This window comes from Nymphaea colorata, chromosome 13, assembly GCF_008831285.2.
Source record: "Nymphaea colorata isolate Beijing-Zhang1983 chromosome 13, ASM883128v2, whole genome shotgun sequence".
NCBI lineage: Eukaryota > Viridiplantae > Streptophyta > Magnoliopsida > Nymphaeales > Nymphaeaceae > Nymphaea > Nymphaea colorata.
In genome coordinates, this window is record NC_045150.1 from 2,371,927 (window position 1) to 2,399,120 (window position 27,194).

General features: G+C 37.1%; 2 protein-coding genes across 15 annotated transcripts; one reads left to right on the forward strand and one right to left on the reverse strand.

The window, feature by feature from the left end:
• Window positions 1–5,271: 5,271 nt before the first annotated feature.
• On the reverse strand, window positions 5,272–17,426 carry LOC116266831 (pentatricopeptide repeat-containing protein At1g09900-like). Of its 14 annotated transcripts, none has more exons than XR_007575170.1 (6): window positions 17,242–17,426; window positions 17,033–17,092; window positions 16,449–16,718; window positions 15,731–15,789; window positions 9,261–9,426; window positions 5,272–5,648 (listed from the first exon to the last, which is right to left on the reverse strand). XR_007575170.1 is itself a non-coding variant. In XM_050081231.1 (6 exons), exon 6 carries the CDS (start codon window positions 11,870–11,872, stop codon window positions 10,412–10,414), a length of 1,461 nt encoding a protein of 486 aa, XP_049937188.1. In that variant the 5' UTR covers window positions 11,873–11,896; window positions 12,045–12,307; window positions 15,731–15,789; window positions 16,449–16,718; window positions 17,033–17,092; window positions 17,242–17,426; the 3' UTR covers window positions 9,461–10,411. The 14 variants fall into 14 exon arrangements, 8 of the variants coding, with proteins under 8 accessions (XP_049937188.1, XP_049937187.1, XP_049937186.1 ...); XR_004175444.2 differs by lacking the exon at window positions 5,272–5,648 and adding an exon at window positions 7,402–7,621; XR_007575169.1 differs by lacking the exon at window positions 5,272–5,648 and adding an exon at window positions 7,402–7,684.
• A 3,923-nt stretch (window positions 17,427–21,349) lies between these two features.
• On the forward strand, window positions 21,350–25,291 carry LOC116266970 (sugar transport protein MST4-like). Its single transcript, XM_031648519.1, has 4 exons — window positions 21,350–21,603; window positions 21,703–22,022; window positions 23,710–24,336; window positions 24,664–25,291. The coding sequence occupies exons 1-4, from the start codon at window positions 21,471–21,473 to the stop codon at window positions 25,117–25,119; spliced, it is 1,536 nt and encodes a 511-aa protein (XP_031504379.1). The 5' UTR covers window positions 21,350–21,470; the 3' UTR covers window positions 25,120–25,291.
• Window positions 25,292–27,194: the final 1,903 nt, after the last annotated feature.

The window sequence follows — 27,194 nt, forward strand, 5'->3', positions numbered from 1 at the left end:
TTAGACACATTAAAACTAACTAGCTATTTCATGCCTATGAAAAGAATTGGATGTTTTGTATTGCCGAGAAAACTTGATAGTTAAAAGCCAAGTTCTATATCAATATACTCAGTGGGTGGAAGGTTTTGTGCTATGATAGTCCCATTGCTCCTACTTCTCAATTTATGATGGCGAGAGATTTTCATCCTTGAAGGGTAGAGACAATGGACAGGGTAAGAACAGTTAGTCTTTATTTTGAATTGTTGGTGTATCAATCTTTTATACCACAAGGGAGGGATGGGGGCTTTGGCTCGCTTGTAAGGTTTTTTTTTTTAGTGATAGATTTTTAATTTTTTAGCTTTCAGCAGCATCTGACAACCAGATGATTTGAATCCCCTAGATTCATGCATGCATTTTAAAATACATAATTAATAATTGCAGTTTTTGTATTATCTATTTGTAGTCATACAATTGATTAATTAGTGGAAAGCATAGCAATTATATTGTGGACTCAACTGAAGAATTGATTGAGTAGGAAAAGCATATTAAGTCAATTATTTGTGACTTTAAATGTGCTTTTCTCATACATCTGAAAAACAAAACATTCCTATAACACCCAAAATTTGGTGCTAAAAGAAATCCAAGATTTGTCATAAAACAAGCTTGAAGTACCAAAACATGTTATTATACTCAAATTAAGTTAAAAGCATCTTCGTTTGTGCATGATTGGTTGTCTCTCTCTCTCTCTATATATATATATAGATATTGAATTCATTTAGCTACTTCTGTGATCGGATGGTTATTTTTATATTTTGTACTGTTAAAAACGACACTAAAAAGTGTATTTTGTTATTAAAAATTGTAACTAACAACTAGCCATTCCAAATGTACTTTTCACAAGGGATTTTAGCGAAACGAAATTAAATATACAACCACTCAGATTGAAAAATAGTAGGTTGATTTAATTCCTTATATATATAATGGTGATTTGGCTATTCGTAGTCACCATTTTCATTCTTGAAAGCCGTCTTTTCCATCATAATAGACTGTTGAGAAAAAAAGAAAGAGAAAAATGTTTAAATTATTACATTTTTTACTTTTTTATTTTTGTCTTTGTTTTTTTTTCAAACGTTTCAAGAATCAACCTAACGAATGAATTGAGTAATTCAATTATTTAGTATATATATATATATATATATATATATTTTCACAAAGAAAACAAAGATGCTCATTTATTGACAGGCACTCAACTTTGCTTTTGTCCTGTTTTACCAGTACGGTTGAATAATGGAGGTCACATCCAATGCACCCAAGAAGAGTAGATGCAGGTGGCAGAAAGAAGATGGCACAAGCACCTAACCCATGCATGCATTTATTGTTCTTTGTCCTTTATTATTCTTCCTCTTAATTCGCTTCTGTATACATTAATAAAACGAAAATTTTCGAGATAATAAGAAAAAAAAATAATGTCTCCTGTCAAAAGATATAGATAGAAAGATAGGTTTGTGTGAATAGATAATTTCGAATGAGCGACAAGAAACCGAGTGTTCCCGTGAGAGGTCAAAGTCAACATGCGCTTATTCCATTTAACGCATGTTATCTTTTGTAGTTTAAAAAAGTAGCATCTATAAGAATCGAACCGATGACTATGCTTTTAATGACTATATAACAGGACCAGCTATACTATGCCTCTTAAAGCTCTTGCATCCAAAGATAATTGAGGCGCCTAGATACGAAACTAGTTCACATGAGATTATTAAACTTGACTACCATTAAAGATGCAATCAGATTCGCTAGACTGATGCACAAACTCTGACAAGGAAGAAAAAAAGTAACATCCAGCTAAGAGATTAAATTGGATGCAGATTTAAGAAAGGACATTTGGTTGGATTTGGACTGGGATTCGATTTTGAATAAATGGAAGATCGGATTGGGATTCAAGTTTAACTTTAAATGAATATCTTATATCGAGTATCCACATATGTGGAAGGTTGGTTATTAACGCATGATAATACGGTCCTGATTGGATTTTGTATTTAAAAGTCGGATCCGAATTCAGATGTGACTTCAAAAATCATATCTAGATTGGGTATATACCAATGTGATATTGACTTTTCTTCATTCATATTCAAATTTGAATACGAGAACATATGCAAAATCAGACATATATAGTAAAGGGTACATTCATTTAAATCTGGCTACTTGTCATCCCTGTCTATCATTCATGTTTGATTGGAAAAAAATGTATAGGGTTATGTATAGTCATCTAATTCCCAGAGTCCCCATGATGTAGCTCTGAGAGGATAACTAATCTGTCAAGCATACAGGCTAACATATTTGAGTACATATATAATTCATGTCCATTATCATTTATGCGTGTTTCGATGAAATTAATATGAGTTTATATGGGTCCTTTGGCAACTCCTAGCAAATTGTTACTGTCTAATGATTCTGTCTCAAAATTTAAATGTTACAAGGTTCTATGGGTCTACCTTAATTTTTTTAGCAGTGTCACTGGACAGTACTGGTGTCAAACGACCTCTATAAAAACCTAATTGCACATTAAAATAAACTCATTTCCCTACGCTTCAAACATGAAGATCACATAATATCCACGTCATTAGAAATCTGAAGAGGATTATACCATTTTGTTTTAAATAATGCAATTCCACTTTTCTTGCCCATTTATACTGCACACACACTTTACATATGCGTACAAATCTAAGGCATCATCCCTCATATATCTAATGCAGAAACCTTTACGTCCCTATCATTGAAATTGATGGCAGAGCTGTTTGCTGCCTACCATTCAACTTGATTTTAAAGAAGGAAGATTAGATTCGTGTAGAGAAGAGAAAATAAATGAATCTCTGACTACAAGATTATTAGATAGCTATAAAGACTAGTTAAGCTAAGCAAGTATCTTACTAGGGATAGCTATATTATTTAACCCCATGTTTCATAGATCATAGTTTATCGAAATTATGTGGCTACTTCCCCCCAAGTGGTGCTCTTATCATTTCTTTTATTTCATGTGAGCATTAAAAATTACATTTTTTTTTTTCAAATTTACTCATGTATATAGGTATCTTATTCATATAATCTCTCTCCTATTTTTCTACAAACTAAGTTGAATGTTTATATATATACCTTATGAGTATATCATTTTTTAATAAACTTCAAATGGACAGCTTTGCTCTAGTCCATGAAATAATTAATACCCTTGTCTAATGTCTGAAACAAAAATTTTCCTCTCCTCCTTTTTCTTTTTCCTTTTTTTGTACGAGTATATGATCTTTTTTCTTTATTCATGTCTAGCATCATTTGTGTGTGTGTGTGTGTGTTTTTTTTTTTTTTTGGTATCCCATATAACGAGTGCTGGCTCACCCTTGAATGAATGGGCCTGTGTTGGCAGCGGCCCACACATGCCCACACTAGGCGGCAGCCCACACATTTCTTATTTGATATATAATTATCCACTTTATAACTAGTCAATTTGATATATAATTATCCACTTCATCGCCGGTTTTTTTCCCTTTCTTATTTCGGAAGTCCGAAAAAGAAAATTCAAACATTATTGACCCTCGTGCCAACAACTACCAAGGAGGTTGAATGCATGGGTGGCAAATGTTCAAATACTTTCTTAGAGAAAAAGGGAACAAAAATAAAGTAACACTTTTAGATAAAAAAACAGGAAAAAAAAAAGATATTTTTCAAATAGACAAAAGTACCTCTAAAGGAAAAGAAATACTCTTCACAAGCTACCTGGTTGCCAGTAAGCCCGCCCGTTCCAGCATTAGACTCTTTAGGGAGTGTTTGGTAATAAAAACGTTGTTTTAGTGTTTTTATTAACGAGCACCTTTTATAGGGATGTCGACAGATGAGATCCAAATCTGATAAACTCTTAGGATTTGAATACATATTTACATACAAATGTAGAAAAGTTATATGGGGATCTGAATGCGAAATCAGTTTTCACAATTCAAATCCGATTTTTACATTCACATCTGAATTCAAATCGGTATTTTGAACCCAAAAGTGGCTAATTTCAAAAAAATAAGGCCATCGGATATAAGATATTTGTTTAAGACTAAATCCGTTCTGAATCCAATCAAATGTCTTTTTTAAAAATCTGATCTTAGGCAGATATTCATTTATATATATATATATATTTGATTTTTCAAGACTAATTTGATTGGATATCATATTCAAATTGGAGATAATGAGAATTTTTTAGTCCTTCTCGACGCTATAAAGTACACTCAGCTTTTACTCGCACAAGGGGAGGCGAACCAACATTATTACAGCTTGATTTTTATTGAGTTAACTTGGTGTCAGAATGGCAGCGCCAGAGATTTTGGACACACTGTCGATTTCGAGCCATAAGAACTAAGAACTCAACTAGTTTAAACTTGGTTTGACTCGATTACGTAAAACTGGTTGGTTATAGTTTAGTTAGTTAAACGAGTTGACCAGTTAAGCAAGTTGGGCTCGAGCCTGTTTTATGGAGCTCAACTGAAGTTCAAGGCCAAGTCAAGCTTGAGCTCGAGCTTTTTGAGTCAAGTCGGCTTGTGTGCAGCCCTAGTTTCACCTCAGTATAATATCGACAAATACATTCTTGGCCAGGTGAAAATCTTGAAAATTATATAAGTGATTGTTCTTAAGAAAAAAATCCTTGCTCCACCCTTGATTATGATACAAGCAAAGCTTGCTTTTTCCATATGGCTACCACCAAGACCTCCTCATTTACAACTTTGAAAGAAAAAAAAAAAACCCATTTTAAAGGCTAAAAATTGGTTGGCCACTTCAACAACCACACCAATGTGACTACTCTAGGAGCATTTGCTTAATTCTATAGTCTTTAGAGTTAGAGGCCTGCTACAATCATTTACTTCAATGGGAAAGCAAGTGGTTGATAGGTCTCCTTAGAAACATGTCAACACCAATCCCTTTCTTTTCTGTGATAGAAATAAGTTTAATTCCTTCCTCGGAGTTGTTGGTTTAATGGATTTTAATGGCTTGCCATAACTTAGAGGCAGGTTAAAACCTATTAAACCTACAATCTTGCCAAGGACATAAGGTACGAAACAGAAATTTGTCATGTGTAATACATATATAGCTTTACAGATTTTTCTAAAAGATGGATAGTTTCTATGTTTTTATGATATTGAGTTTGCAAACCATGCTGAGAATACAAAGTTTATGGAACATGAAATCACAGTGGGGCTTCCTTTCTGCATGCCAATTTTCTTGTAATCTCCCCTTCTAGTTATTTCGTTCCTTCAATGTACAGCCACCTCGTACACTCATAATTGGATGATGTACCTACATTCTGACCTGCCTTCTTCCTTCATCATAAAGATGCAACCTTACCTAACCTTCTTCTCCACCTCTCCACCTTATCATCACTCGATTAAGTAGCTGGCCTCTTAGAGAGTGTTTGGTAAGAAGAACATTCTATCCTGCAGCTAGTATGCTGATCATGCACTTGCATTACCACCTTTTCTTTATTATTTCTTCGTGCAGCTCCTATGCCTACCATGCACTTGAGCATCATGTGGCTAAAGCAAGCTTCACACGGTACTGAGGAAGCACACTATGCGTTGAGCATCATGTTTTGGGATCCTGTCCTGGGAATTCGTGTTTCCAAAACAACATCTCATCCTCTTCTATCAAGAAACATAGTGTGATTATGTTCGGCATTCTATTACTGAATGTAAAGATGATATTCATAATCACATCATGTTTCGTACAATAAAAACATGATATTTTTAGATAATATGATAAGAACATGTGTTCCAAGAACATAAAGTTCTTATTATCAAATTCCCTCTTAAGGTTTCTTATCTTTCTGATGTAGAGGAGCCACTGATTATGCAGCTGAAATGCTCTGATACAAGGTGATATTAGCAACTCTAACTGCCACCATCACCATTGTCATATCATATGAGACTATGTTATGTTCAAGTAGAGGCAGAACTACAAGAGGCACTCTACGTTTAAATATCAACTTCAAGGAGCACTCATATATATATAAAAAAGTGAAAATTAATGAAGTTTCTATACGTCAGCTAAAACGCAGATCCATTACTGAGTTCGAAATAGCACACTACGAGTCGCCCAAAGAGACCATATTCATTTTCACGAATGCTTCTTTTTTCTGTGGGTGTGGTATTTTCATTTGTCTTCACATTCATTTGCATTTCATACTGCAACTCAAATAGGGGTTTTCCCCTCTCTCTATTTCTGGAAAGGTACTTTTTGTCCCAGGGAGCCAGGGGGGAAGAGGAAGGCCATTGAGGCGCCTCCACTTCTCAGCATTCCCTATTGTTGGTATACTTTTTTATGCTCTACTTTGTCGGGAAGGAATCGTATTCTTTTTTCAAGTTGTAATTTGATTTGAAGTCCGATTGGCTATAAAAGCACCTCCATGCCTGTAAAAATCATACGCCTCTTGGTATCCATCTCCCATCTCTCTGTCGAGTGGTATCCTTCAGTTTCCCTTCAAGCCTTCTCCTCTTCCTCTCTCTAGCCTCAGTCTATGTACGCGAACCGGTGGTCGTGTGTTTTACCGTATCCGTTTTGATCAGCCCTCTTGACCAACACTCCAGGGCTATGGGCTGAGTCTATCTATGCTAATCCAAGCCGTGCCACCTGCCCACCTAGCAGCCCACTTTGACCCAAAAACCACAAACTGAACATGCATTTGAAGGTCGAGTTGACACAATGTTTTTGATATCGTTATAGAGCCCATGCATGTTGGACCCTCACTACTGCTGTGAACTGATGAGATCCTCAAGGTGCCATTCATTTGAGAAGAATGCCTTAACTTGAGGAACCTAACATCACTGGAATGCATGATCTTGACTCCTCTATGCAGCATAAAAACTGAAGTTTAGTTAATTAATCAACAAAAAGCATTGATCTCAATCCATCACGTCCTGTTGCATTTAGAAAGCAACCCTTCTTCATTCGTTTTGAGTTTGTGGCAGGTTCATGCCAAAGATAGATGGAATGGCTTTCTTCCTTATTGGCTGTATTTGAAATCCATGCTTCACTTTTCAAGGTCTCTATATTCATCTTGCACCTTACAACTTATAAACCCTAGAGATATATTTATCCTGGTCGAGAAACAGCGCAAGTGAGACGAATAATATCGTTCGCCGTGTCGCTTCGAAGATGCTATCCCCTTGAAGATCCGTGACCATGCAAGGGAAAACGAGAAGAAACCTTTGTTTCCTCTTTATAGTGCTCTATTAGATTGAGATTAGGTATACCTATCAACTATTTGAACATTGCTCCACTTGACTTGGAATCAGATTTTGATGAAATAAAAAAAAATTACAATACAATATCAAAAATCTTTACATGTAATTGAATTGGGATGCTTGTGATAATCATATATCTATTAGATTCGTACAACATCCATGTAAAATTATTGACCGGATCGGTTTTTTCTTCTGGAATCCAACAACTTGAATTCAAATTCAAAAGGAATATAAAATTCACATCAAGGCACTTCTTTGAGATTGGCAATCTTAATTTTCATTCAAGTACTTAACTTGAATGGCCAATGACACCAAGGAGAAGCCGGGAAGGAACCATGTTGTGTGTTCGAGCTCCCATGTTCTCTACCGATTTTCTGTTTGAATGAGAGGATTCTGTGTTTAGATATATGTTCAGGCCCCAATTCATAATCCTCTTTCTGCAAGGAGGCTAAATTGAGAGAGAAGAAACCATGGAAGAAAAAGGCCTCTTAAAAGCATTACAAACTTACAATGAATCAGCTAAGCCTATAGGTTAAAACTTCATCTTGAATAGTAAGTATAAAAGGCTTAGTTAGAACTAGGCACAACCCTATTCACTAATGGCCCGTTTGATTGCCGGGTTAAATTTCGTAGGGAGGGTGAAATCTATACGGACGGATGAAATTTCACCCACCCGCCTCACGACGTACCAAACAAAGTGAAATTTCACCCGTTTTACGTTAAAGTGAGCGGGTGAAATTTCACCCGCTCGACCTTTTCCTCTTCGCTCTCCTCACGACCTTTTCGACGCCCATCCTCTCCTCGTTTCACCCCTCCTCTCTCAGAGCCTCTCTTCTCTTGCTCTCTCATTCCCCTCCTCTCTCGCTGCCCCTTTCTGCTTCATCGCCTCTTTCCCTCTCCTCTCTTGCTCTCTCCTTCCCCTCCTCTCTCAGTGTCTCTTCTCTTGCTATCGATGCTCTTTTTCTTCATCTCTATGTATTACGCATCTTTGAATCGAGAATGGTGCGTCTCTCCCCTTCCTCTCAGTAGCAAATCCCTATAGGAGGATTAAGGGCTTTTTGTATTGCTTGTATTTTTCCTTGGTAATCCAAATTTTTGTTCCTTCCTCTCGTCTTTGCTCTTTATCTCTATTCTCATTTCTCCTTAGTGGGGCAATTCTAATGCTCTGATCTTTCTTCGTTGTCATGAAAGTCTTTTGCAGTCTTTTCGTTATTGCTCATCGAAAAAGGTCTTTCACAGTTTCACTGGGAGGATCTCAAATATTTAATTTTGAGAAATTTGGGATCTATCTAGACCATGAGACCAAGATGGAAAGGAAAAGGTTCGGCACAACTTGCCCTGCTCTTGTTCATTCTGAGTATGCGGCTCTGGTTATTTGGGATGGTGATGATGAATTCAGCAAATGTTATGAAAAAACTGGTATTGTTATTGCTTGTTCGGCACAACTTGCCCTGCTCTTGTTCCTGCTTGTTTGGATGAGTGGACTATTGAAGACACTGTTATGAAATTTTTGTGATTTTAGGTTAAATAAAACCCAATTCAGATTTATTCTCCAACTATGACAAATTGACAATTAAAAATACAATCAACTGTGTAAAAATACAAGAAAGATCTTCATTGTACTTATGTGAAGACAAGGAAATGAAATCCTAATTTATGGATTAAGAATCTTCGTTGGGTTGGATCAAATGGAGCTATGCAGCTGCCTTACTGGTTGCAGTAAAATCATTAAAGATAAACAACATTTACCACGTTAAATTTTTATTATGCATCAAACATGGTTAAATTTACTACGTTAAATTCTTCATGTGCATCAAACATGGCCTCAAATTAAAAGAAGGAGAAATTTCATCCTGTAAATTTTTCCAAAAAAATTTACACATGGTAAATTTTACCAGGCAATCAAATGGACCCTAAAGAAAATAATTAATGAAGACTATTATGTGGCGTTCAATAATCAAATATAATTTAATTAATTAACAAATGAAACAAGAAAACTCAAGAAACACTTACCTTAAGACACGTTTATCGGGGCTCAGCAGAAGTTACTTTAGACCCATTCAGTAATCTTGTTTCTTGAAATGCAGCTGCTAAGAACTCTATAAAAGCATGAGCACACCGGAAGCAACGGTAACTTGTTAATTCGCCACCCATGAATGTCCCACGCTCTTCAAGAAGACTGTTAGTACAAAAAGAAATTCTGATCCAGTCTCTTTCAAGAAAATATGGAAATGACTCTTTATCATCATCCTCACATCAGAAATTGGTATCTAAAACCACATTAAACCACATACTTCACTCAGACCAAGATAGCCAGGACTTCAGGGAACAATAAAAGTTGTCGATTTATGAAAAAATATTGCAACACCAAGAGGAGTGTATAAGAATGGGTGAAAAGGTGACGGATGTTAGCCTTATCACACGGCCAAAGTGGCAACAACTATTGGAAAAAATAAAAAGCAACCAATAGATGTTAGACCATGATGCCACTTCCACTGAAGCGTTCCAGTTACTGGAGGCCAAATGACACAAAGACAGAACTATATAGAATCAAGCTGAAAAGAAAAACCCGCCAGTTTGATAGCCTCGTTAATGACCACGTCAGCTCTTACTTCAGCGTTTAGAGATTCCGCACGATGGTGACCTGATTTACAGATCCTTCAAGGAAGACCTGTCAAGAAGGCTGCAGTAGGAAATGTGCTTCATTTGCTCCAGTTAATATGGAACAAGGACCACTTCATGCCTTTTCTGAATCCAAGATTATCTTGTACAAGTTCGAATCCAGTACGTTTGCTGCAATTCCAGTATCAGGACAAGAAAGTGCCAATCAAAAAGGTGACTCAACAGAACCAGCACAGTGGAAGAGATGGAGAACCAAAGTAGAGACGCTTGAAGGAAATAAAAGTTAGCACCCAGACTGTGCTCCACAGCAAATCCAAATTCCTTCATTTAGGATATAAAGAGGTTCTCGTTTCTATAACTGAGCATATCCTCTGGTTCCTATAGTAAAATGATACCTGCCAAAAGTTAAGCAGTCAAAGAGTTGACTGCCTAGTTTGTGTATCGGTTAAACTGCAGATTCTGCTATCAATATGGAGACCACTCACCAGAATCACAGGCTACAACCTCCAGGTAGTTTCTGTACATCCAATAACGATAACTCTTTAAATGAACATGCAATCATCACCAATGATTTCATTCAAACACTTTACAGCATTTCCCGTTTGGTCCCTGCATAAGTTATAGACCACGTTGTATGTAATAGATTGACCTGGACTGCAGCCCATCTCCAACATCGCGTCTAAGACTGATAATGCATCAAGTGTCTGCCCTTCAGCACAAAGGGATAGGATCAGTTTATTGAAGGTACGTTTTTTAGGTCTTAGTTCCTCTTCTAGCATTTTCACAAGCACCGTCACTGCCTCATTTATGTTCCCAACTTTGCAATAACCATCAATCATATAATCGTACATACATTTCAATGGACGCAAACTCCTTGCCAGCATGTCACTGAAAAACTCTACTGCTTCGGACATTTTACCTTGACTAGATAATATTCGAATAAGAGGTGTATATGAGCAAGCAATTGGCTGCAATCCTGACTCAAGCAACTCATGGTAAAGTTTAACAGCATTATCAGTGTTTCCTTCCTTGCAGGATGCCCGTATCAGAATATTGTAGGTGATAACATCAGGCTTTATGCCCACAGGCAGCATCTCCTCAAACAGCTTAGTAGCCTGGGATACCTTTCCTTGTCTACAGTATCCATCAAGTAATATGCTGTATGTCTTGATATTTGGTTTACATCCACTTTCATGCATCTGCATATACAACTTCCTAGCATTCGACATTCTCCCCAACTTACAGTATCCATCAATAAGCACGTTGTATGTATGTACATTTGGAGCCAATTTCAGACTCAGCATTTGGGACCAAAGCATTTTAGCCTCATTCACTCTCTTTGTCCTGCAGAGGCCATCCATTGCAGTTGTATAAGTGAAGACACCAGGATTATATCCCCTTTCTATCAACTCATTAAATATGCGGAGCCCTTCATCAGTTTCATGCTGCTTACAAAGCCAATATATAATCTCCTGGTAGGTGATTAGATCAGGCATACAGTTTTTCGCAATCATAAGATGAAGAAGTTGGGACACTTTGCTGTAATCACCCTCCTTGCAGAATCCAGCAATCAATTTGGTAAAAGTAACAACATCAGGAACATCACCAGTAGTGAGGACTTCATGAACCAAACCATAAGCTTCATCAAACCTTCTCTCTTTGCAGAAGGCTTGAATAAGTATGCAAAAGGTTTTCACATCGCCTGAAAGACCAGATTCCATCATCTCTCCATAAACCTGCCACACTTGATCAGTCCTCCCAATTCCAAGTGAACCCCTCAAAATCGAATTCCAGATGCGCAAAGGGGGCTCTGGGTCAAGCTTTTTCAACTCATAAAACAAATCAAGTGCCTCATACACTCTTCCATGCCTGCAGAGTCCTGCAATATATCGTTTGGGAACAGAAGGTTCCAGTCTTCTCTCACTTGCCAGTTTCACAAGAAGTGCGCGAGCTGCCGCGCACTTCTTCTTCTTCACCAAAGCATAAAAAATATTCTTTATCATTATCTTATCCGATTCAATGCTAGCCTGCAAACAAGCCATACAAAAGAATCAAAAGGGGAGAACTGAGTTCAAAATCCCTTGCAACCAATTCAGTGCTTGGACGAAGTTTGGACAGAAACTTGGGAAGAAGGCTTTTTCCTAAATGATGCACTGTTTGAATAGGTTGCCATACATTGTGCACTGTTTCTGTGCAAGTAGCTTGGATTGCTCCGCAACATCTGTGCTTCCAAAGAAGGGCCTTCCATGATCAGGTTCCTGGTTGACAATTTCTTTGTTTTCATTACCTTCTTCTGCTCCACCCATTGATGCAAAGAGAACTCATACTTGACCAAAATGTCATGCCATCCTTAGAAATCTATGTGCCTTCGGCAGCACTAAATGGAAGAAAGTGACCATATTCAGTCAAACAAAGCACCGTCATCTTTCATCACACTCCTGGTAAAAACCGATCATTAAGGGAAAGCAGAGAATCAAACTTCAAAAGAATGGACCACTTAAATGTATTTATAAGGTAGAGTAAACTTCAAAAGGATGGACCATTTAAATGTATTTATAAGCTCTTTGACAACTAAACACACCCTTAAGTTGCTATCTCCCCTGATTCATGAAAAGGTAACCCTGCATTACCTGAGAATTTAGGAGGCTTCTTTTGCTTAGCCACCAGCTTAGGAGCCTTTTGCAAATTCAATGTTTTGCAATGAACCAATTTGGCTCCAACCTGTACAACGTGTCCATATACTATGCCCTTTGACAAGCCAATTAATCCTTTGAGACACATAAAAAAAATGCATAAAAAAATGCATGCCTAAACAATGGATCTCCAGTCCTTCACTAAATAATAGTCAAAGGGGCATTAATCTTCTTAATGACATTGTAAACCTTATGATGAACCTCCCTGTGATGGCATGTGGACACTGCTTGAATGTCATGGATGACTACTTGCCAATTTATCTTAATATGAACCTAATCTCAACTTATGAAGTTGTACACAGAATTTCTTTTGTTGTCCAAATCTACATTTCATCACCAATGAACATACATTTGGAAGGCAGATGTCAATGAATATAGAGTGTGCATTTTGTCAGAAATATATATACGTGATGTTGTAGTTCATATTAAGATATTATAAAAGAAAAATTGAAGATGGATAGGGAGATATTCTTTTTAGTTAGAACACCATTGTGCATTTGGTCCTAACAAATCAAAAGACTCTTGACCTACAAGTATAGACAGCGCAGACTCAGTTTTCTGGTTTATGGGAATCGTAATTTTTTATTTTACCTGGGTTTCTAATTGTTAAATTTTTCTTCACAAAAGCAATTGAAAATATTTTTTATTATGAAAGTTGAAGGATAAATCCTTTCACTTCTCTCATATGTTTTTCAAAAGTGTTCTAAAAAAAAGTTCAAAATTAAAGAAACATCTTCAAGAATATTAATCAGTTCCTTTTTAGTATTATATGGTAGCAATGAAAGCTGATATTGTCACATATTTCAAAACAAATGTGATAAATTAGTGTTCAAAAAGAAGATGCAGAATGAAATCATATTGCTTACCCAAGTTGTTTTTACTTAGAACTTAGAAGTAACCAACAATATTTTCCAAGTTGTTTTTACCTAAGTAATGGTGATACTTCATAAAAGTATCAACCATTCTTCAGCTCTCATTCTATCTTTCTCTCCCCATCCATCATTAGACCTCCATCATTCTCGTTCTTCTTCTTCTCCATCTGGAATCAAATTGGACTTGTTGTCTGGTTACTGATTCCAAACTTTCCCCATTCTTCAGCTCTCATTCTCTCTTTCTATCCCCATCCATCATTAGAGCTCCATCATTCTGGTTCTTCTTCTTCTCCACCTGGAATCAAATTGGACTTGTCGTCTGGTTACTGATTCCAAACTTTCCCCATCCACCCACTAGTATGGATGAGACAAGTAGAGGAGCTCATCTTCCTTTTTCCTTTTCATCCACAAATATCACAATAGTTTTGACAATATCATAAATTCACGATATTAACATAAAAAAAAAATGCAAGATATTTTCAAAAATGTTAAAAATGAATTATCAGGACCTTTTCCGATTTTTCATTTTCTCTTATTTATTACTTTATTATTATCATTTCAGCAAAATATTTTCTATGTTTTCCTCTTAGTTTCTCATTTATTTTATTTTCAACTAATATTTTGAATTTTTTATTTTTACAAAAATCTGAGATTTTCCAAGATTTTCTCAAAAAAAAAAAAAAAACTTTGCCAAAGATAACCAAGAAAAACCTCAGTAACCCAAGAACAATATTTGTGGTTATTTCTAGTTATGCCATCAAATTTTTTTCTCTAAATTTGAGAATCAGAATAATAGGTACCTTCTTTTCTCATCAATCAGTATCTTCTTGCTTAGTAGGCCTTTGGATCTAGAAAGATATCAATTCCCTTAAACATTTTTTCCCATCTCTTGCCATGCAGCATAGACCTTTCCTGGTTCTTCAATAGATTTGATTTTGACTGAAAACAGGTCGGAATAATGGATTTTTTTCTTTAAACTCATTTTTTTTTCAAGTTTAAAGTTTTAAACATTCTTTGTGTCTTTGGGTACCTCTGATAGAGATGAATTAGGTGAGTTCACGTCTTTTTCTGCTCTTGGTTCATTTTTATTGGAGATACATTTGAACGATGAAAATTTTCGAAGTTAGAATTTCCACTTCTTAATGATGGGATTCAGCAGGATAACGATAGAAGATGCCCGGTGCTTAATCAGATCACCCTCTATGTCTACCAGATGAGTAAGAACTTCTCTCGGCCTTTTGGCTAATATCAAGTGAAGAACATCTAAAGTTCATGATCCTTGAAACGGAATTGGATTTCCATGTTTTGCTTGTTTACCAGCACCAGCTCCAGAAGAGTTGGCAAACCCATGAATCAGAACTGGATTCGCTGACTACTGGGTCACGGGTCAGCAAATAGTCTGGGTCAGGTCATAAACTTTCTGAATGTACTTTTACTACAAATTTGATGAAGAATAATAATTACTAATTAGAACTGGTGTTGAATGAAAGAGTTCAGAATCTGCTTCTGAGATTATTCAACCAATTCGGGCGATCCAAAACAGAGTCCTAGAGGATTCGGTTTTGTTTAGGTTCACATTTCACTTGTGACCCAGTCCCTTGAAAATCCAAGTTGATGATGGCAGTTCTCAAGTCAACTTGCTGGGTTTGCCAACTGTGCAGCAGAAGGAAAGGATGTGAAGATGATGGCTATGTTAAATCCTCGGTATCCAGTGACAAATTAGTAATGCAAAAGATTGTAAATTTGTTCAGTGATCAGTAACTGGATTTCTGCCTCCACAGACGGGGATAGTTCCTTTCATCAATTTAATGCAGAATAAAGCAAATAGACTTCTGAAGGAGATAAACCATTTTGGCAAATTCTGAATTCTCCTTGCAACAGTATGAGAAGGAAAAATGAGGATGTAATGAAGATGAAGAAATGGAATCCCTTCTACAGGAAGCATAAGTTGCAAAGTAACCCATACATGCTTTCTTTCTCACACACACAACAGCCAAATGAATTTGCTAATGAAACACAGCCATTTATAACAATGTACAACCCCATGTCAAACATAGCCATTAACGAAACAAAGTTTATAACTTTCCATAGATATAAATTAAACTTGTAACAATGTAGAAGTTGTAATAAACATAAACTAAAACTACAAAAAAGAAAAAAAAATCATATCAACAGAACATGTAACAACTAATCAATATATCACCTATGGCACAAAAAATGAACTTGTAACAAAAAATATATAATAAACCATGAAGAAATAGGAAATCAAAAATATAGTTACAAGTTTGCAACTTACCTATAATAAGCAGTTTTTCTCTTTTTATTGGAAAAAAGGATACATGTTTACATTGATACCTGCACATTAAAAACACAAGTAAGAATGCAACATATCAAAAATTTGTACACAAAACCATATTCGTGAAATACATGTAAAACATGAAAGAACTCACGGAAGTGAGTTGATAAGATGTAACACCGATTTCAATTGCATTCCACGAGTCTTCATTTTATAAGGGTCATGTATAATACCATCAAGTACGAGTAAACCCTGATCTCAAATTCAATCTTGTTAAAGTTTCTGAGAACAGGTTCTCGTGTAAGCCATCATAATTTAAAGTTTTTATGTAATCCCAGACATTAAGTTTTTATCAAAATAAGCTTCAAAAGGACCAGATAAAACAGATTAAGTTTTAAATTTTCAATCAAAATAATCCAAAGAACCGCATAAAGAACAAAAATTCGTACATATTATTTAGACAGAAGCAGTTCAACATTTAACTAACATAAAAGCCACACAAAACAGATTCATTCTTAATCAAAATAAGCTTCAAAATAATTTTCAGAAAACATAGTCAGTCCTAATAAAAGGAACCCTCAAAGTAGGCCACATAAAAAAGTCAAAGGCGCACTGAAACATAGAAGTTGCCACAAACTGCAGACTAACATACGCAAAGCAAGAGTTTCAGTCATAATCTTCAAAAAACATATTACAGAGGTAGAGGGTCTTCGAATACCAGAGAGCAGAAACCTGCCAGTCGCCAGGTCTGTTAGTTTTAAGCGGAGGCCTGGCCAAGGCCAGATTTTGCTGCATCCAATGTCATTTCTTGATCTGCCACAGCCGAGAGATAGAGAGAGTTACAGGACCACGCCTGCAACGACCGCCGGAGAATGCAGGTCGATGGAGAGAGGGAGAGCAGGGAAATCGAGGAAGGAGACAGGAAGGAGAGTGAGGGAGCCAGCGATGCTGTCCTAACTCCCCTTTCCTTTTTGCATTTCCTTTTCTCCTGAAAAATTTACAGGGTGGCTCTCCAAATTTGAGTATTTTTACGGAAACACACTGAACTTTTGAGACACACTCTAAAGTCCCTAAACAGATACATTGGACCTCTACCACCAACGCATTTTACGCTGCCCAATTTCCGTTCCCTCTCGAGCAGCCTGGTCACCGCCTCATCAGGCAGAGTAGCATTCTGACATATGGTGGCCTTTATTGACAATCACAAACCAGGGTTCGCCAATCTAAGATCGCACAGTAAATTACAGGCGCAGGTAGGAAGCGATACAAGCAACAAACGAAGACACAGGAAGAAGATGGTACCTGATGAACTCTGCATGTACTGTAGCTTTCAAGAGTCTGAAATCAAGACTTAAGGATCACCTGCAGGAAAGAAATGATAACCCAAATGAAAAATGGGTGCCATCAACAAGAAAAATGAAAATGGGCGATGGTCGATCAACAAAAAAAATGGGCGTTTTACATAGACGGGAAGAGATTGAGAGGGAAAGTGTGAATCTCGAATTGCATACCTGCCTCCACCGTTTCAAAGCGAGTTGCAGGTGATCGACCACCGGTAAGGGAAGACAACAACTCCCCAAGATGGGCTGCTCCTGTGAGAGGGGAGATGAAGAAAGTGGGGATTCTGTGTGCCCTAACGGCTTAGAAGCAGCAGCAAGAAAATAAGCCCAGATTACAGTTCCACTGTTTAGGTGGAACATCGACAAAAGCACCACTTTTGTTTTTTGGATTTATGACTTTGTAGTCTCGCTTTCACAGGGACGTTTGTGGCCTTTCAGTTTTATTTTTAAAATTTAAAAATAAAATTCGACAAATTGGAATAAAAAATTTAGTTCTGGTTAATAGTTTAAAATTTTGATTCTATAACTGAAAATAGTGTGTTTGATAAAATAGAAATTAAAATTTTCTAATTAATGAATTAAACCATCAACACATGCATCTTAAAGAGAGACTAAAAAATTTTAAAATTCTGAAATTATGATTTCTTAGAATAGAATAATATTTTAGAATTTTGATTCAAGCGTATACTATACTATTTTTATTTCATAAAAAATGAAAAGTTCAATTTTAAAACTATAATTCTCGCCTCTTCAAACACCTTGTAAAGCACAATATTCAGTTTTCAGACCAGGTCATTACATTCAAATTCAGTTTTAAATAAATATATACAGTTAGAAGGAGACGGATTCAAATTCAAATTCAAATAAATATCATATATTCAATATTCATATATATTTACAAACAAAAAATAATCTACAGCTTGAAACTAATACAAGAGTTGGGCAAAAAAATGATCAACACAACTTGAAACTATCATGAATGCATGAAAGAAAACTTAGGAGGGTGATGAAACACTTTGTAATTGTTTCATGAATCTGCTTCAAAAAATTGAGGCAAATCTGTGAATACTTAATTCTAATGTTTCATAAATCTGTTCCAAACTTTAAAATAGATTTATAAACACTTACAAAATGTCCCAAGTGCCAAACGGCCTCTACACAAACACAAAGTAGAGTTGGACAAGAACCAAAGCATATCATACCAACAAAAGTCAGATTATACCAGCCAGCCAAAGCAACTATGTCAATTAATGCCCAAACAAAGAAATAAAGTTTAAACAATGAAGAGGCCGTCAATCTATAGCTCAGGGCAAGGGACTCACGTTGGTTGGGCCCAAATAGCAAGAAGCATTTGATCATTTGGTGTTTTGAAATATAAAATTCATTTATGTTTCGTATTTTTTTTTATCAATGGTAACAAATTTGCATACTAAACCTGGTTCACTGCATCATTAAGCATGTCCAAAGAACAATTGACGACAAAAGCAAATGTAAGGACAGGTGCAACCACGATGAATAATCTATCAATGAGTTCTTTGGACTACCAACGAGAATCTCATGTTTGAAGAACATATTAATTGTTTCGTGTATAGTAGCCATAAGCAATAGCCGCTTATTACATATTAGATTATGCCAACAGTAATTTTATCTTTATAGGTGTCTTCAAATATTTACTTATTTATATATTTCAGGTGAGTGTCACTTACCATTGCCCGATAAAAGACCAAAGCTCCCACCTAACTCCGTCCCTTAAGGTATAGCCTATTTTTGATGCTTCAGGGTGTCGCTCCCACCATATTTCAACTTATACATCAATGATCCATTTATTTTGTAGCACAGAGAGTCGTGCTCCATAGAATCAAAACAGATATAAAATAGTGCCCTTCAAAATTTATTGGCTCCCACTTGCCATAATATTTTTCTTGGCTTTTGGCCCTGCATATCTTGTTATTTTGTATTTTATTTTTTTCAATTTTTTGTGTACATTAATTTCGGCACTTTATTTATTTATTTATCTTTTATGTTTCTTTTTTCTAATATATTATTTTTTTCTTAATTTTTCAAAGTTGGCAAATTATATATTTAATTCAGCCCGATTCAGCTGGTCCTCTGAATTTACTTGTAAACCTATTCTGAACTATTTGAGGAATGATTCTGGTGAATTATTCATTCATTTGCAAGAGGCTCAATTCAGAAACAAATTTCGACAACAATACATTGGTTGGTGCCAGAAGCGCTGCTATAGTGTGGCTGGTGTGGGCCAACTTCCACACTAGACCTCCAAAAATCTCATTCTAGTAAAGCTACACTAGGTTTAAGTCACATGCCATGCCCACATCAGACCATGGGGGTGAAAGGTTGAAGCTTTTCTTTCTTTCATTTGCCTCTAAGGTTCAGAGTTGCATTCAAAATTAAGTAAACTTATAATTATTCCTTTCAACTCGAGAGTAGCGTTTGTCATCTTATACAGTCTAGAGGAGCAAAGTGCTAAGGAATCAAACTGATGATCATACTTTCACCGACCAGCTACATTATGACCATTGAAGCATTTGAACCGGTGTTATCAGAATTGACCTGCTCTGCTGACATGGTGATTTCTAGGGCCAATTCAAGAATGCCTAGTGTCAAGTTTTCACCAATTTTTTAATTTATTTAGGATGTTTTATACCTTTTTATTGAGTTTTTAAATTAAACTTTAAATATTTTTAACCGGTTCACTACTAATTATTCACTTGAATCGACGAATCAATTGATTCATTGAATCAGCAGCCTTCTTCATTTGGTTCAAAAACTGATTTTATAATGCTAATTTAAACTTAAATATGCAATTCTCATGATTTGAGAATTGTGGACTTACCGGCCTTTGATTTTAAATCCGACCCTCTTCAATGAAAATGGAAACTTTATTGTTATTTTAGAAAAGTAATATTTAGTCTATGTGTTCCCAGTTGCTTTTAAAAGTAGGCATAAAAGAAAAGCGCTTTTTTTAATTTTTTTTTATTACTAAGCTGGAAAAGTAGCTGCTTTTGTTTAGGTCGGACAAAGTAGACACAACTGTTTCTTGAGTTAAAAGAAAATTTTGGCAGACATTTACAACTAACAAATGTAATTTCTAAAATCTAAATACATAAATAAAAACACTATTAAACAAATACAATTATTTTTTAGTAAAGGTCCCCAATGGCATTCTTAACTTTAGCGTCAAAAAGCTTTTACTGATGTTCAATAATTGCTGTAACATATCAACAATGGCTTATAGATATGACATGGAATGAGTGTCTCTAAAACTCGTCATAAAAATATCAATACTGACATGTAAAAGAAGTGTCACTATAAATTAGCAACGGCATTTTCTATTTTCCATAGAAAGTACTTCATTGACGTTCTTAAGATGCTATAAAAATGCTCGTAGTGCCATAGAAAACCTTTCAATAGAACTTCTTCCATGCCATAATAGATCGACAGTAGCTTTTAGAGAATGCCACTAAAAGTCCTTCAGTGCTCTTTCTCCGATGTCCTGGAAACTAGCCACTGAAGGGATTCATCTCCTAGCATAGGTAAAGTTTTTATTAATTTTATATATAATAAGGTCAGATCTTTATCAAGTTTCAGTTGAACCAAAAACTAATCCAAATTTTCTTGACAAGTTGAGATCAACCGGATTTGATGCAATTGGGCTGTTACATGAAAAAGGTTAACATATATAAAAAGAAGTTTTCTATGTGAGTCCGAATTACCGAAAAAAACATGATACATTCCATGAGAATCGGTACACTTTCCAAGTCAAATTTGAAAATCGCGTCAACAGTTTTGGCTGTTATCAGGATAAACTCCAACAAAAGCCGGTACCAGTCGTGGATATCCAGAATCCATTTTAGGATTAATGATCTCCCGGAAAGAAGGGATTCCAGTTGGATCCAAATCAGCCTCATTCATCGCTCGATGGACGGCGAAACAGCTTGCTTTCGGAGCTCGGCCATCCAAAAGTCATTGAGCTTTCCTTCAATTTCCGAGACACCACACTGTAATTAACTGTCATTCCCGACTAACTTCTATCTTATCCTCATCAATATCTCTTTCTTGTTCAGAAAAGGTAATAATTCCGATTAATGGGGGATGGACGCAACGACCGCCAAAAAGGAAACCAAGAGCACTATTTTTGGCATCTCATCCGTCGAATTTTCGCTATTTTATCAAAAAATCCAGTGCTGATCCACGTAAGGCGAAACACCGCCTACAGTTTCCCTTTATATCTGATCAACACAGAGGCCGTTCGTCATCCTTCTCTCTTCCCTTCTTCAATCCCCTCAGTCGATCGCCCTCTCCAGAAAGAAGACAAGCCTTCTTCTTCTTCTTCTTCTTCTTCTTCTTTTTCTCTAAGAAACAGAAGGACAGTAAAGATGCCGGCAATAGTGATGGACAAGCCGGGCTCCGGCGCACAGTTTGAGGCGAAGTTCACGTTCTACGTGTTCCTATGCTGTATCATGGCAGCCTTTGGAGGACTCATGTTTGGTTATGATATTGGCATCTCTGGTAATCACAGAATTTTCTTTTCAGAATAGACGTTTTTTATTTTCTGTTGGGTTCTTTGTTTTTCGAAGAAGAAAGGATACAAGCTTGTTGGTCTTGCAGGGGGAGTGACGTCCATGGACGATTTCTTGATCAAGTTCTTCCCCAAGGTCTACTTGAGGAAGCACGAAGCGAGGGAGAACAACTACTGCAAATACGATAACCAGTACCTTCAGCTCTTCACCTCGTCTCTGTATATGGCTGCTCTCATCTTCACCTTCTTCGCGTCTTATGCGTGCAAGAAGTATGGAAGGAGACCCACCATGAGAGCCGCTTCTCTCTTCTTCTTGGCCGGCGTCATCCTCAATGCGGCAGCCATGAATCTCACCATGTTGATCATCGGGAGGATCCTTCTCGGCATCGGAGTCGGCTTCGCTAACAATGTATGTGTTTTACCGCGCGCATCATCTTCTTCCCCTTCCTCTTTTTTTTTTTTTTCAATCTCCATGCATGTGCTTCCTTCTTGTGGACTAAGCTACATGATTTTCTCCAGATCGAGATCTGTTTCACAGTGTTCTTTCTACTTAGCTACTAAGTTTTATTAAAGATATATATTTTCTATGTTCCCTGCTTTATTTTGTGAACTTGTTTGTTTTATCTTCTTGAATTTATTGGCATCAATGTATTTCGGTCACTCTTGTTGCAATAATTTGTCATCGGATTTCTTAGTCAGTTTTAACTTTTTTTTTCCCTTCTTGGATGAAGTGATTAGTCGCTCATTCAAACATAATATGTGTGAACTATCCGTTGTAATAATTACCAAAAATATTTTCTCCAAAGATTTTAGGATTCATCTTTTGGTATTTGTCATGATGAGTTTTCTATCGTAAGGTTCATCTTGAAGAGATTTTTTCAATCACCCATATGTGATATATAAGTCAGCTATTTCATATTTTCTGTGTGTGTGAATATATTTGTGGTTTTAGGTGGTTGACCTAACAAGCAAAAATCCTCACATTGACACCACGATATAAACCTACTATATGTGGAACAAATCTGTAACAAAAAACCCCCAAGTTTGTAATTCAAATTGCATTTTATGAATTACATTAAAAAGTTAAGGTCACCTATTTCCAAATTAACTTGCACGGATATAACCTTATGAATACTTTATCTGAATTCATATTTTCCACGAAAATTCAAGAATTTGAAAAATTAAATACACTTTTGAAAATTAATTATTATAAATACTACTACTATTATTATTTTTTTGTTTCAACAAAATATTTTTTTTTGTTTCATGTTAGTGAACGTCTACTAAGTCCTAATTTGAGATTTTTGGCTCTTATTGAAAAATTACGAAACACATGATGTATACTCCACCTATGATGTACCCTCAACCAAAGAAACAATTGCAAGTAACCACAAAACCTACCCAAACTTGCAGGTGTGGTGAGTCGTGCATGTTCAAGTTCAACCTGAAGGCCGTGCATCTTAAAATACATAGAACATTGAGTTTCTCTTCTATGACCTGCAACAAGCAAACAATCCATGTTCCAAGATAGTCGAGAACTTTGTGGGTTTGCTTTTTGTTCTAATAATTCCTCTTCTGTTGTTTACTATAGATATATAGTCCATAAATATTATTCCTGTTCTTTGATGGTGGTACAGATTTCGTTTACATCACTATGACTATATTTTCTATTTCTGGTTTTCATAATTAAGATCATGACCATAAGTATTGTTCCTGTTCTTTGATGGTGGTACAGATTTCGTTTACATCACTATGACTATATTTTCTATTTCTGGTTTTCATAATTAGGATCATGATGATTTTTGCAACGGATTTAAAAGTTTCATAGTTTTACATCACTAGGATTCTTTGTTGGCATATGGTTTACTAAATTCCTGTAATTAGTTAGAGCTTTGAATCTCAATCCGAAACGAAAGTTATGTTTTTCTGCTGCTGTTCTATTTCATTTAATCATGTAAGCTGACTTCAAAGTTTAAAGATTCATGATTCCGGAAGAATTAAAATGCCTTTAATTGCATGAAAGTAAGTCTGATTCATATGAGTTGACCAGTTTGATCGAGAGTTCTCTTTTGGTTTGTTGGGAAAAAAAAAAACAGGCGGTGCCGCTGTTCCTATCAGAGATTGCACCGGCAAGGATTAGAGGAGGGCTTAACATCCTGTTCCAGCTGCTTATCACCGTCGGCATCCTTGTGGCCAACCTGGTAAACTACTGGACCTCCGGCATCCATCCATCAGGTTGGCGCATCTCCCTGGGCTTGGCCGGCGTCCCAGCCATCCTCCTCTGTGTGGGTTCTCTCTTCATCGCCGAGACGCCGACGAGCCTGATTCAGAGGGGCCACTTGGAGGAAGGGAAGGCGACGCTTAGGAAGATCAGGGGCACCCCCAATGTGGACGCCGAGTACAATGAGATCTGCCGTGCCTGCGAAGCCGCCAACCTTGTGAAGCACCCCTTCAGGAAGCTAGCCAACAGGCGCAACAGGCCTCCCCTTGTCATTGCTATCGTCCTCCAGGTCTTTCAGCAGTTCACCGGCATCAATGCCATCATGTTTTATGCCCCCGTCCTCTTCCAGACCATCGGCTTCAAGAATGATGCTTCCTTGCTCTCTTCTGTTATCACTGGGCTCGTCAATGTCCTCTGCACCATGGTCTCTGTCCTCTACGTCGACAAGGTTGGCAGGAGGGTTCTTCTCCTTGAAGCTGCTGTTCAGATGCTCATCTCTCAGGTACCAACTGATATTAATTAATCAACTGCATATACCTAACTAATGTCATTATTTATTTCATCAGAAGAAGACCATGGTTTGATTTCAACATCCTAACCATTGAAATGGAGATTAAGCAGGACCTTTACATATTCATATACACTTATGCCTATGAGTAGTTTTAAACCATGAGAGCAATCTCGGAAAGGAGTGAGAGCTTCGGCCTTTCATTCCGATGGATGGTGTACATACAGCTTGTTTAGTTTCCATGTCTCTTTAGGTTTAATATTTCACCACTTGTTATCTTAATTACTGTTGACTTACAAATTTAGTGGTATTAATTTTTAGGTTGGAATTGGGACCATCCTCTTGATCAATCTCAAGTCTGCCAACACTCTACACCATACCGTAGCGGTTGTTGTGGTGATCTTGGTGTGTACCTTTGTCTCATGCTTTGCTTGGTCATGGGGTCCGCTGGGTTGGCTGATTCCAAGCGAGACCTTCCCTCTGGAGACGAGAGCCGCAGGTTACTCTTTTGCGGTGAGCTCCAACATGCTCTTCACCTTCATCATTGCACAAGCCTTTCTCTCCATGTTATGCCACATGCGTGCCGGCATCTTCTACTTCTTCTCCGGGTGGATCGTCGTCATGGGCCTTTTCGTGGTGTTCTTCTTGCCGGAGACGAAGGGCATCCCCATTGATGAGATCGACAGAATATGGAGACAGCACTGGTACTGGAAAAGGTACATGGACAACGCTGATGCAGAGCTTAAGGTGCAGAAGGAACAGGCTGCCACTGTTTGATGAGAAAGCTACGAAACAGGGTGGATGAGAAAACTCCTTTTATTTTAGATCAAATTACTGCACTAGTTCATGGAACAATTATTCTTGTTTTTCTTGCTTTTGTCAACTCTCCTTTGTTCATCATCTTTTTTTGTCACCTTCAGTGGTTGTGTATAATAATACGTGCATGTGGGACCTCATGATCAATTCAATATTGATGGATGTTTTATATTCGACAAAATTATGTGGGATATTTGTTTGGCGGCATCTCAAGGTACTAAAACAGGCAGGCGTTGTACCATGAGGAATGACAATTTGGGTGAACCCATTAGCCTTTTTCGAACAGTGGACCAAATCCCGCTCGCCCTAAATGACTTTTTCATTGCTGCTTTCTGTTGATCTGTGTTGGAAGATATATATTTATAATATGTATGAAGATTTCTGAACCTAAGTGGTAATTTAAATGGGCGGTGCTCATTAATTTGCTACTATTATATATGGGTATTTTTTGTATTTTTTTCAAATCAATTTAAAATGTTGTAAACTAATTTTTAAGTTCAAAAATAAGAAAAGGAAAAGTTCTTCAATCTCTTCCCTCATCTTTTGCTGGTCTCGTGCATAAGATTTTAGGTGATGGAAGATTTTGAGTCTCGGCTTCCAAGATATGGATCCAACGGTTTCTAAAGGTTTTTATATCCCTTGTTTGAAAGATGCACTTATAATCGGTGGATCTGTGGACATAAAAATTATGTGGTTGAGCCTCTCTCCCCCTACTTATTCCTGGTGGTCTTTGAAATTTTCTCTAGGAGAATATAATGTGCAGTTCTTTGAACCCCTCCCACTTGTTTCTGGACTGTCCTAAATCCAAGAGCATATAAAAATTCATGGCTAAGTAATTTGGGAAATGAGGCAAACCTAAACATAACCTTATTGAAGGTCTCAAATGGTGGATGTGTGTACAGCTTCCCGAAAAAACTTTATTGAGGTATTGGCGCCTGTGCTTCCACTGATTGTTTGGTGGATCTGGAGACAGGAATGAATTAAATATGAACACTCTCCCATGTGCGCTCATACAGGGCTAAACTACTAGAGAGCTTGCGCAAAGCACTTCTTCAATAAGGAGTGACACAAAGATTAGAAGACCGCCAATCGCCATTGAAAGATGGCTATGCACTCTGATACCCTGGTATGGGTGGGTTTGAGACCCAAATGATTATCCAACTCTGATCAATCGTGCAGAAATTATGAACAGACTGAGGTGAGAAAGAGAGAAGACAATTGTACGTGGTTCGGCTAATGAAAGCCTACATCCACGAACATAGAGGTCGATCTTTCTTGCTTGTCATTTGTGAATTACAATCTGTTTTCTTCTTTATACAACAGAAGCCAAGGTGAATACAGTAGTTGCCTTAAAGAGAAGAGAACGTTAGTTCAAAGCTCAAAACTAATTGAAGCACCTTCCATATTCATTCAGGTAATCGACCTCTCAACGTCACTTTAATTTTATCAAACTCAACCACATTCACCAGAGAGGTTACACTAATTCACCTCCTCCTGAGATCAGGCCAAAGAAGAGGATCCTAACTGAGGAAGAGGCCATCGAAGATGCCGGAGATGAGAGAGGCAAGGGAAGCCGGTGAGTCGTCGAAGACAGGGATCTAGACTCGAAACATGCGCTGCCACTGCTTCTTGAGTTTTTCGTTGAGTCGGGGATTGTTGAGGGGCTTGGAGAGGGATGCTGTGAAGGAACGCCTTGCTTGCTCAATGGCTTCCTACCTCGAGAAGGGTGGAAAGATGTCAGAGGTCCTTTTCGACTGTTTGTTGGGGTTCCAAAATGGAGGAGAAGGGGACGAAGAGGCGGTGAGCAGGGGAGGAAAGTCGTGATCAGAAGCCTGCTCATCGTCACATGATGAACACCACCGGCTTAGGCTTTTCTAGCTGCCGTTTCAATCAAGTGAAACAATATGTATCTCGCTTACTTAGACAACCGTGGTGTTGAACTTGCTTCCTTCCAATGCACTTCAGTGTTCTATTCCGATGCAAGACTGCTGTTGAATTGGGCTCCCTTTCCATTTTACACTCAAGTGTTATATTGC

Bases quoted from the DNA above. Each gene is read 5' to 3' on its own strand.
- LOC116266831 (XM_031648246.2), bottom strand. From the start codon at position 11,911: ATGGCTTGTTTGCAGGCTAGCATTGAATCGGATAAGATAATGATAAAG.
- LOC116266970 (XM_031648519.1), top strand. From the start codon at position 21,471: ATGCCGGCAATAGTGATGGACAAGCCGGGCTCCGGCGCACAGTTTGAG. The intron at 21,604-21,702 runs GTAATCACAGAA...TTGGTCTTGCAG, and splicing joins TTATGATATTGGCATCTCTG to GGGGAGTGACGTCCATGGAC. The intron at 22,023-23,709 runs GTATGTGTTTTA...AAAAAAAAACAG, and splicing joins GAGTCGGCTTCGCTAACAAT to GCGGTGCCGCTGTTCCTATC.